Source organism: Tubulanus polymorphus, chromosome 6 (genome assembly GCF_964204645.1).
Source record: "Tubulanus polymorphus chromosome 6, tnTubPoly1.2, whole genome shotgun sequence".
NCBI classification, from domain to species: Eukaryota; Metazoa; Nemertea; class Palaeonemertea; order Tubulaniformes; family Tubulanidae; genus Tubulanus; species Tubulanus polymorphus.
In genome coordinates this window covers 19,447,921-19,460,606 of record NC_134030.1, presented here as the reverse complement: position 1 = coordinate 19,460,606, position 12,686 = coordinate 19,447,921, and the positions used below count along the sequence as shown (strand labels likewise).

At 40.0% G+C, this 12,686-nt stretch overlaps 1 protein-coding gene across 2 annotated transcripts in view; it reads left to right on the top strand.

Annotated features, from left to right (window-relative positions):
• LOC141907422 (uncharacterized) overlaps nt 1-12,686 on the top strand; it is a 66,561-nt gene that overhangs the window by 39,197 nt on the left and 14,678 nt on the right. For both annotated transcript variants that reach the window (XM_074797061.1, XM_074797060.1), the window contains exon 2: nt 2,716-2,866. In XM_074797061.1, the coding sequence (XP_074653162.1) occupies nt 2,732-2,866 (135 nt within the window). In that variant the 5' untranslated portion in view covers nt 2,716-2,731. The remainder of the gene's footprint in view (nt 1-2,715; nt 2,867-12,686) is intronic.

The window sequence follows — 12,686 nt, the reverse complement described above, 5'->3', positions numbered from 1 at the left end:
TCGTCTAAGCTGCGCACTCGATCTAGCGTAGCAGGGTTTCGTACCTTGGTAATCACGATGCCATCAGGTTCGAATCCCAGCCGGGGGAGGATGGGTTACGATGGACTTTTCATTGACAGTGATGGCCGTTTCAGTAGCGAACGAGAAGAGTTTTTGTTTTGATCATAGGCGGCTGAGTCTCTCTCGTATCTGAACTATCATACAGCGCGTGAATCTAACGTTAATTGCGGACTCGTTGATACACACGTCGCGTGTACCCCGCGGCCCGACAAACTGCCAACACACACACGTACGTGCAAATCCATATTTTTACTCCCGGACTATAATTACTACGAAATTACGGCTAATTAACGATAGACGAGTTGCGTTATAACTGACGACGAAAACCGATTACTCCCGGAGTAAATAACATCGTTTCGGCGGCGCGGCTCGTGTCGAAACAGAACTGTTTGAAATACCAGCGCGCGACACGAAACGAAACGAAAAAAAACGATCCAACTCTAGATTTCATCGTCATTGGCGCAATTATCACTATTCCGATACTGGAAATAAAAAAAAACTGACAATCCAATACGAAAATTAATTTACAAAATCGGGATACGCATTTTTGAGGCCGTAAAAACCGATACAACGACGAATGTATATCTAACGATGTGTAGATCTTATGGTGGCTGATTAGGGGGCCAAATACACTAATTTTCACGCGACCTCGATTATAGAAAAACACAAAACGAAACTTATAGAGCAAAAACGAACCGCGCAAAAACGAGTTTTACCGCGCAAAAACGAAACATTATTGCGCCATGAAATACGTTTTTGTGCCCTAGCAAAAACGAAAAGTTCGTTTTTGCTCTATAAGTTTCGTTTTGCATTTTTCTATAATCGAGGTCATATGAAAATAACTCAATAGAGCAAAAACGAAAGTTCGTTTTTGCTAGGGCACAAAAACGAATATCATGGAGCAAAAACAAAAAATCATAGAGCAATGCTCTATGATATTTCGTTTTTTCGCCCTAGCAAAAACGAAGTTTTCGCTTTTGCTATATAGGTTTCGTTTTGAGTTTTTCTATAATCGAGGTCGTGTAAACATTAATGCATTTGGCCCTTATCAGCCACCATAGGATCTAGATAACCAAATTGTTTGGAGTTTTTTGAAGGACGGGCATCACAGTTATTGGGCTTAGTGCTTCATGTTGATGTGACAAGGGTTGGTTTTAAATGTGAATGATTACAAGGTGGCATTAGATGTAATAAAAGAAAAAAGCGTAACAAAATTTATTAATCATCAAGACAACATCAGCCATTTTGGAAGATGTCTCCTTCTACGAGGTAATTAGTGAACTAGCCTCTAGCCTACCAGTGAGTTAGTTTTTGACGTACGTAATTTTTTATTATTGCTCTGACGCTGATATGTTGTTTTCTCAACCCAAACCTGCACTATTTAACGGGTTCGGCGTGCGTGTCGATGTTAGTTTTATTGCTTCAATTACAATTAAATCTAGATTTTTCAACAGTCAATATTTCGATTTCGCGGTTTAGACTGCAAAAGCAGTCATTTTGATCAAATCGATCGATTTGAAAAAAAAAATTAGTCATATTTATTTCATATTGTGAAATTCTGTGACAAAATACTTACCGTCACAATAAGCGCTATTTTTTACCGACTGACATGATTGGTTTACCTGTCCTGACCTGGATTAATTGTTAGATACAGGGATTTTATCGATTGGTGTGACCTGAAAGACATAAACGCGTCTTACAAATTCATAGATCGATTCGATTGCTATTCTTAACAAGATCGCGTTGATGATGTAAGTGGCGAATTGTCGATCGTAGTTTCGAGTCTCTGTAGGTAGTGACGACGCAATATTTTTACTCGATTATTCTGAAAAAAGGCATCGAACGCACTGTTGACGAACCGACTGCAGTGGCAAGCGAAGATATGAAAATCTACCGTATGCGCTAGTAAAACCGCGTGGGTGCCCGCAGCGCTACTGTGGCAATCGAGGATTCAGTTCCGAAACGAGGATTGACTTTTAACTTACATTTGCAGAAAAGGGCGAAATGAGATCCACCAGGTGTCGCTAGTAGTTACTCACCAAATTATTGTAGATTTAGATTCAAAATTGATTTTTTTCTTCTCTTTGAGGAAATTGATTATCAAAGCAAACTATAATAAAACCGAGGGTAGAAAGTGTAAATCTTTATCGAGGCTAGATTGGATTCGCGAGTTAAAAAAAAAACGTAAATTCGGGAAGGTCGATGATTAAAAACACCTTCACCGAAATGAAAAGTGAATCGATTCAATACGTTGCAATGCAATAAATTAGTAATGTTGTACACCCTAAACAAAGATTTCGGTATATTGACGATTTCGGGACTATCATAACGAAAGCAATATACATTAACTAAACATATGCGAATTTACATTAAAAGCATTCAGCAATCTGTATGAAGAAAATACTAAGTTCAGAATTTCTAAGCCAACATAAATGAATTGCTAACTGATCGTAGAGATGGTGTTGTACACTTCCCCATGTATTCTATGGAATTTGTTATTGGAATTGGGATTACGTTCGTTGCGGCGGTCCCTTCCTGTTTTCTTCGCACGAGACCCGTGCATTCTTCCTGTGTTTCCGTTAGTAACTGTTAACTCCCGAGATATGACTAATATATCTCGGATAAAGCTCAATATCGTCAACATTTTCGTTTCAGCCACCGAAGAATCGAAATGGATTACACGCGAAGTGTTATGGGGGTGTTTTTGATAATCTTATGCACGGCAGCCGGACTGGAAACGGAATTCAACACCGACGATATCGTCAGCGAACTGAAGCAGTTGAATCGTAACCTAATCGACGTAAAGGTAAATGAATAAATATATCGTGATATATCCTCGGTCGCTATTGACTCATTCGTGTGTAAGTTATCGAAATTTATAAAATTTTTAAAAAGTTCAAAACTTTGACTCGTTGGTAGATATACACTGTTAGAAATATTGTTGTATTTTTACAATAAAATATTGGCAGCAACTTTACAGTTTACTTTACAATTTATATTTACATTATTGTAACTATATGAATTTACTATTGCATAATATTGTTTCATATTTCAGTAAAAACAATTGCAGTAAAATAATGTTATTTAATTATGAATAATGATTTCACGAAGTGGCGATAGACTTTCTTTTTGAAATCTTTGGTGAAGGATTATTATTGGTAAGGTTAATCAATCACATGACGCCTATTTGACGTTAGATTAAGGGCAGAAAATGTACCCAACATCTTTTTGAACTTACCAGGGCAGCGGTTACGCGATATCTATTCGACTTTTAAGGGGCAAAATGGTACATAACTATTGTTTACATTTGGAGGCGATATTGATTAGATAGAATGCACGCACGTTACATACTAGTAACATCGTATAAATTGTAGCAATCAATCAGAAAAAGTTGACGAGGCCGACCGGAAGTCGACTGAATCGTTACCGGAAATTGCGGTATTATTTACGACATCAGTTCACGCGTATTTCCCTTCCTCGTCAAATCTCGCCGAATCTCGCTCGTCACCGCATCGCGCTCGATTTAACAAATCGTCTGCCGTATGCAACCTCGTTTTCGCCGTGATGGACGGTGCTCTGTCTTTCGTATAAATATCGATTTTTCAACTGATTCGTATTTTTAAATTCGTTCGGACTACGAACCCGTATAGAATAAAAAGAGAATTATTTGAAAATGATCTAGACATTTTTACCGCTCACCCTACACACCGTTGTATTAACAGACGTGTTTTTGCCATTAACTCAGAATCCGTTTGGTTCCTGCAGATGGGATAGAGCGAAAACAATTTTTAGAAAAGAGCATAACATTCATTTCGTACACAAAGCAGTTACACCAATTCCGTCATCCAGGTTAGAAAACGTGCCCCAGAGTCAGAGAAAACTGAAATTAACGAATTATGTGGTCATAGCAGTTGGCCCGGATGCAAATTACTTTGATTCTCGGAAACCTCGGGGTTAAAATCCAATTCCTGCCGATTTCGAGCCCCGAAGATCCTCACGAAATTATGCAAAAAACTCGTAAATCGACGATGTTCATTATATAAACTGTTTAGAAATGGATTGATTTGAATGGACGAGTTTACGAAAAGTTGAGCCCGAAGATCTGTTGAACCGTGCCCTGAAGTAGCTTTAGGTCTACTCATCCCGAGTCGAAAAAAATACATTACATATCCGTGTAAGATGAGTACCCACATCACTTCAGCTAAACATGAAAAGTTCTCGAGAAAAGGTTTTACATATTTGAACCATGATTCGGCTATATACTAATAGCCATCATCGTACTGATCGGGCGATCTCGGTAATTAAGAACTGAGTATGGTTGGTTATAGCTGTTTGTCTATAAACGAAAAGTTGCTAAAATCAATTTTCACAAGAACTTTCTTCTTTTCGGCTGAATTAAACCGGGTTTTCCCTCATCTCTTATGTAATCTAATGTAACTTGATTGCTAGTCAATTTCTATTAGTTTACAAGCAATTGCAAGTTGATAAACCTGGAAGGATGATTTATCTCCAAGGAAAGAACGGTTTCCCAACATCGGGCGGGTAGATCTTTTTCGGGACGAAATTCGGCTCGAAGACGGCCAGATTCGTTAACGTCCAAATTTATGAATGTAAGAATGAATGAACAGTTAAACAAAGGGTTTGTGTTTAGTAGGTATCTTACCGCGTTCACGGGCGGATTGAGGGGAGAGGCTGTTGGGTGTCGCTCGGGTGTGCAAATTACCTGTTTTCTTATCGAGGTTGCTTTTCGTATTACAAAGGATTGGTAAAACGAACGAATTTAAATCTAACCCACTCGGAAATTGAATCTTTTCTTCAAAGATATTCAACGCAGAGCGACCTATGCGGTGCAGCTTTATCCGCGAATTTCATTTTATTTTCCTTCTCGATTCCGAGTTCCGATTTTTTCAGATCCTCCAGTTGTGAACTTTGTTTCTAAAACCTTTTGGATCGGCTTCGGATTACGATATCATAAGAAATCTTTTGATCTGAATTTCGCGTGGTTCGATTGTCCGCCAAAGGAAGTGCGCATTTCCGAACTGAGCTCGCAACGGATTTCGCGAAAAAAAATTCTAAGGATGGTGCGGTTTGTTCCATTCTCATCCAAGAATTAATTCAAAATTCTTTTCCAGGGTTGAAGTTTAATGATTAATGAGACACAAATACTTTTGGTAGCCGGTTTTTTGCGCGGTGTGACAACAAAGAGTTTTCGATCTTGTGCGAAAGATGTCGTAATTTTTACGATAGAACGATAGAACGAACGAACGAACGAACGAACGAACGAACGAACGAACGAACGAACGAACGAACGAACGAACGAACGAACGAACGAACGAACGAACGAACGAACGAACGAACGAACGAACGAACGAACGAACGAACGAACGAACGAACGAACGAACGAACGAACGAACGAACGAACGAACGAACGAACGAACGAATCCGTTCAAATTATGATCTCATTCAATAGTTTACTAACCGATATACGTACCAGTAATAAATGTTAGTTTTTCGATAAACACTGAACTTGAATAAATATACGGGTTTGAAAAATGAATAACAGGTGCACGAATTTTCTGAACGCGCACTGACAACTTGCTATGCGTATGACGTCATGCGGGCTACCTAAATACAACGTGCTCAGTATAAAGTTTTTTCTTTCAAATTCGATGTCAACTGAATTCTAAACATTGGTATTATCATTATTATCATCGGGACCCAGTGCCGCAGTTATGAGTTTGGAGTTAACTCTGAGTTAAAGTAAGTTCATTTTCGATGAGTCAATTCAGAGTTAAATACCAACTCGGAACTGTGGAACTGGACCCAGAACTGTAATCATTTAGGTATAATCAAGATACGACACAATTGTGTTACCTTCAATCGGCGCAGTACAATAAAGGATATGCCAGTATCAAAATTATGAATTTATCAAATACCTGGGTGTGGGTCATGTGATAATGTATCGATTTTGAAACCTAAGAATTCCGTTCAAAGTTCATTGATAGTGAACTAGTTTTACACCATAACACTGCGGAATGATCATCACGCCACCTGGCGGCAAACCTGTAGTTACTCCCAAACATTCTAGTACCCGACATCCTAAGTGAGAATGATAGAATTGAAAACACTTCAAAATTCATTATCAAAATTCTATTCCAAACCAAAAGGAAATTAATTATTCATTATTCCCAAGTCATGGTTGAGTACGCGCAGAATGTATCCGTCATTTCTACGATTGTCAGAGCAATTAAATTCGTAATTAGTACGATAAATTTCAGCTGTCCGTCAATATATCTTTTTCGCCGTAAAAAATGTCATAAAAAGTCGGTTATTAAAATGTTATCGATATTCGCGCCGCCAAATTGCGTTCGTCTCAGGGGAGACGAAATGAATTAATTTTCAGTTTATATCCGATTCCCCGAACGGAACAACGAAACAATAACATGCCCGTATTAGGAAGTCGGCGAAAACGGTGACGTCACTAGGTTTAGTTCATCGCTCGCCAGCTCTGTCCGACATTGGGACAAAGGCCCGCGAAACGTTATTTCCAGTTTCTGATATCGTTGATAAGATAATAATCCACTATCTACATATTAAAAGAATTTAAAAACAACAATTTTTCTATTCAATCTAAAATATATATAAGCCACGACGTTTCGATCTCACCCTAGAGATCATCGTCAGGTGCGTTGTCACACCTGACGATGATCTCTAGGATGAGATCGAAACGTTGTGTACTCTATGTATTTTAGATTGAATAAATAAATTCTTGTTTTTAGATTCTTTTAATCTGTAGATAGTGGGTTTTTATCTTATTATCCGTTCACCACGTTTGAGTGTGGTTATCGTTCTATTATGATATCGTTGGTTACCCGCAGCGCCTCGTCCCATTCAGTTTCGCTGCCGGTAGGTGTGGCGCAGGCTTGTATTTGGACACCGAATCAAAACGAATCGGAGCAAATCTTAGGAAAAATGATGAAAATATTAGAATTAATTTGAAATGAAGGTTAACAAGACCAGTGGATGGTGTGCATAAGTAAATGTAAATTCAGGATTACTTCTCTGGCAGTCGAAGTTCGGTCAGTTATCGTTAGCCGTTTTTCGCATTTCAAATTTCGAAAATCTGCCCGATTCACCAGGTGTAGCTAGTTTAGTTGTTAACTCGTTCCTCAGTCCTTCAGTTCGTTTGACATTTCAGTCAAAATCGTATGAACGTTTCTTGTTTCTCGTTTGTACTCGTGAATCAAGTATCAACGAAAACGGCATCCGAAACCGACTAAAGATGAGTAAAATATCTGATATCTGTTGAAAGGCTTCGCGTGTGATAGTGTTTTGGGGTTCTTCAGTTTAATAAGAAAACTATGGCGGTGAAAAAAAAGATGAAAATGAGCTAATTCTTATTTTCGCGTGGAACAAACTGTCGTGTTGGATAGCTAGGCGCTGACTCTCCCCTTGGCCTCTGCCAGTCCCTGTCCCTGTTCCTGTCTCTGTCCGTGTCCCTGTCCCGTCCCTGTCCCGGTCCCTGTCCCTCTCTCTGCCTCTGTCCCTGTCCCTCCCTGTCCCTGTCCCGTTCCCATCCCAGTCCCTGGGCCTCTCTCTGTCCCTGTCCCTGTCCCTCTTCCTGTCCCTCCCTGCCCCTCTCCCTGTCTCTCTCCCTCTTCCTCTCTCTCTCCCTCTCCCTCTCCGTCTCCGTCTCCCTCTCCCTCTCCCTCTCCCTCTCCCTCTCCCTCTCCCTCTCCCTCTCCCTCTCCCTCTACCTCTACCTCTCCCTCTACCTCTACCTCTACCTCTACCTCTCCCTCTCCACCAGTCAACGCTGCAAACTCAGAGAGAATTAGCCTACAATTTCTACACGTCATCGATAATAAGCGCAGTCTATTTCTATAATCTGAATAAATGATGAATTTGCCAGGTTTTGTCAACGTCGATAATGACCTTCCATCATCCGGCAGACAGAATCGCACGAGTGCGTATCATTTTTAAATCACTTCTCTCAAATGTTACACCCCACCCCTAGCCTCTGCCCTGGGAGTTCCTGTTCTTTTTCCTAAAATGGAACGTACTGTATTCTCGACAAGGTTAATGGACCAATCGCTAGTCGCCTATACGGTCGTCACGGGCTTTTTCTGTACACCTGGGGCCAGTTCCACAGTCGTGACTTAAGTCCAAAAGGGGTCTTTAAATCTTAAGACTGGTCTTAAGTTGTTAGATCGGCTATAGAACTAAGTTGGTCTTAGACTGGTCTTAAGTCTAAGCCACGACTATGCAACCGGCCCCTGGGCCCAGTTTCACACTACACTGTTCTGAATTAAGATTTAACTCTGAGTAAACTCATTGAAAATGAACTAACTTTATCTCAGAGTTAACTCTAACTCATAACTTGGAACTGGGTACAAGGTTTGAGTTATTCCGACAGGAGAGGTTACAAGCTGAAAATACTTGATTCCTTGGATCCAAATATGTGACATGTTTTCTTTTTGCGAAATGGGTTTTTTTTCTCGGAAATAAACGTTCGTCTCTACAAAAGACGCGAAAAACATTCCGTTAGAACGAAAAGATCATAATTCATTTCGTTCGGCGAAAAAACTAAGATATTTTGTCACCTTGTTAAGCGCGTTTTTAAAAGTCGTCGATGTACGGTCGCAGTTTGTATCGACGCGAATATTCTTCAGACCGAGTTCATCGCGCGGTAGTTGATCAAAATCAGTTACGTTCAGATAAACAAGTCAACACGCGAGTTATGATTGGTCCAATTGACTTCAAAAACGGTTATATGAACCGCTTTTTATATCAAAGGATAACTCCTAAAATTAATTGCGCTGAAGGGTGATCTTTCGTTTCCCAAGTGAGCGGCTCCGGATAAACTCGGTTTGGCCAAGTCGATGTATTAATCATCGCGTTCCTGTTTTCCGAATTTCAAAGGCAAATAACTAAACTGCTGGGACGATCCGCGTTGTTCAATGTTTTGTGATTAAAGGAAATCGCAACAATCTAAAAAGAGCGTTTAACATTTAGAATCGTGTGATGTTTGAAAGGGCTTCGCTTTAAACGCTGTTTTTAGCTTTCGACCTTAAGAGGAGTGGTTCCGCTCAAGTTGACTTACCATGTTACCCAACGTGACAGAGTCTTTCGATGTCATTAGGTTCGAATCCCTGTGTGGGAGGAACGTGGCAGAGTCTCGCGATGTCATCAGTTTTCAAATGCCCGCTAACGAGGCACGCGGCAGAGTCTCGCGGTAGTTTCGAATCCCTGCGAGGGCGGGATGACGCATTGTCCCGCGACCCCATCGGATTAGAATGCCCGCGATGAGGCGACTAGGCCCGCGATGAGGAAACTAGGCCCGCGATGAGGAAACTAGGCCCGCGATGAGGAAACTAGGTCGAGTGTAAAGATGTAAATTTTCTGAATAGTTCAAGAATGGGGCCATCCGGGCCCAGTTTTATAGGCTGGCATTTAACCCACGGTGCGTGTATGTGTGCGTGCGTGCGTGCATGCGTGCGTGCGTGAGTTTTGTCGTAACCATTCATTTATGCAGCCAAAAATTGACGATATATGAATAATAGTCCGTAGAAAACACGGACCGAGCAGACACCGAGCAGCGCTTTCAGTTGAATCGGCGTCCGTTTACAGCGGGGAAGATTTTAATAAATCACGCACATTCTGAATACATACGCATATATTTAATCGTTAACTTCAGCCGTTTTGATTAATTATTCAAAACTCGGCCGACTACGTAATTTGAATGCTACGGTGCGGGATTGCAACCCGAGACGAGCTTAAAAACGTTACCGAGATCATTTTCTGAACATGTGGATTAAAAATAGACTCTATTCTAGTCGTTGAGTGCAGTAACTTTGTCTTGGTTTTTTTCATTGATGATGAAATATATGTCGTTGCCAGACATTTGAAAGACGTCGTTGACGTCTTGTGTGCATTTCCGCTTTCAAAAGAACAAATGACTTCGAATGGTTGAGTTTTTGTTCATCAAAACATACATATTTGTTTATTTTTTTCGACACATTTCGTTTGAGGGCCCTGCTGCACAGTCAAGGCTCGGTATCCAAATGTTTGAGGGCCCTGCTGCACAGTCAAGGCTCGGTATCCAAACCATTTTTTTAATTAGATCTCAGCTAGATAGTCTAGATAATTTAAGGTCCATAGAAGCAAAAACAATACAAATTTCATTTTCTAATGAGTAATATATATTTAGACTTCAGCAATTGGCCAACATCCGTCAAATTGCCGTGACTGTCAGGTCTCGTTTAGCGAAAAGAATATCAAAATTTTAGATAAAGGATCTTCTGATTTAGATTGCAAAATTAGAGAAGCACTTTTTATCGAAACTCAACAGCCCTCCCTTAATCAACAACTATTCGAACACGGGTCAGGATTCATTCTCAATGTTTTTAGATAATTAACTACTAGTCAAATATCGTCACTCAGTAATTTAGATTGTGTGTGTAATTAATTATCTTTGAATTGTAATTATCTTGTCACTCAGTAATTTGAAATCGTTTGTAAATAGCTTCGTCTTATTCTATATAAGTACCAGTATGATATGTAAATTTAATCACTTGCGCTATGCCCGAAGAGGAGATAATGTAACTCCCGAAAACGTTCGCTTAATGAATATATATTACTCATTAGAAAATGAGATTTGTACTGTTTTAGCTTCTATGGATCTTAAATTTTTTTAATTTCACGAGGAATACACTTACTGACCTTATATTCAGACACTTAGAGAGAAGGTTCGGCCTCTACTTTATGAGGCTTTGTTAGATGGCTTATAGTTGAAATGGTGTCATAACTAAATGTATAATGCATGGTTGTGTAGAATGAATGTTGAATTGAATTGACGATGTTTATGCTCTATTCTGTAATGAATAACGTGCCTGCGGAGAGACTGGCCGAAATCTTTATTAGCGATCCCGCAAAAAAACCCATATTGTTATTTTCCCGTGTATATTATTTCCCCTTTCCAGTTAACGTAAAAAAAGATCTCTCACCCATCATTCGACTACTAAAAAGCTGATGAAAAGTTATGACAGAAATACATCAGTTTTTCCAAGCCCAGTAGATTTTATGTATGTGCTGTCCATGCTATTTTAAAGTCGTTGTTTAGATAAAGTAATAGTGTGGTACGCATTAATTGCTGAAGGAAATCGGGCGTAGCTAGATCGTTTCTTTGTGGCGCCGTTTACGTGCCAGAGAAAGAGGATGGCTCCGAGATACCCAGATCACGCATCAATTTCCGTAACTTTCTCAATTTCCTCCAATTACGATATCGGGTTCGAATGCCAGACGATATTAACTTTTACAATATCATTTCCTTCGATTCGAATGTGAAATGTGCAGAAAACCCGTGATCGCTACAACACTGAATCTTTATTCATCATCAGCATTGTTATTATTGCTATTACTATCATTATCGCGACTGGTCTGAACTTTTTTAAAGCACCGACCATTATCAAAATTCCAACCGTGGAAAAGGCGAATAATTGCTGATAATTCGAGTTGACATTTCGTTGATTGAATTTTCATAAACGCCACGAAATAAACAGTTGAAGAAGAAATCGAATTACGCGTCTCGGTTTGAATTGTAGATTGGTTTTATTCGACCGAACGTCTGATGATGATTTGACACAAAACGGCGCCGTCGCTTCGTCGGGCGTCGAGTTCGTGTTTTAACTGCAGCGAACGACCAACCGGTCGCCGATCGGTCGTAAAACGAAAATTACTCGCGAGACGTCGACGAAACGAATCACTTATTTTAATGCACGCTTTTTATGTATAAAAAAGAAATAAAAATACGAGGGATGCTATGTTTGCAATTTTATCAGTTATCTACTTTCATTCGAGCGAATGAACATTTCGATTAGATTACTGAGGTTCCTCTAAAAGTTTGAGATGAAATAAACGCCGACAAGCTCGTTGCAGGCACGGAGCCGGGTTTGCGTGCGCGCTCTCTCCGGAATTGGTTCGCCGATGTCGAGGGAAGATTTTTTCGATATCAACTCAGGTGTGTGCGCCTGTGTCTGTGAAGAACTTCTAATCCATTATCTCCGCAAATATTGCCCGCGACGTGTGAAAAATAGAATAGCGTTCAATTTCATTAGGAAGCGACCGCGAAATTGCACTCGCAGGATCCGTCACAGCGGCCCCAGTTCGCCGTGTCTTTTGTGACACAACGCCCAGGCATCGGATTAGCCTAAATACGGTGTAAATATTTATTTTTGAAAAAAAACCATCTCGCTTTTATTTCACCGATCGTGTTATCAAGAAACTCGAGGATAACTTTCATTTTTGAAATGGGAACGCAGCCAACCTTTTAGCGTTTCTGCTAAATTAACTGATTATACTCATCACAAAATGAGATCTATGACGTAATTGCTTTTTGAGATGTTCGGTTACCCGCAGTAGTGAACCCTATAGAAGACGTCGTCGTCTCTGTAATCTAGTACGCTTCTGGCGAATGCGATTGTATCAGCTTAACTTTTGATTGACATTGCTATTCATTTATTCATAATAACTACTGAGATACTTTCTAGTCATCCTTTATGCCAATTGTTGTTAATGAATTGCCTGTAATTTGTATCATCTCTCATTGATGAAACCTGGCCTGTGTC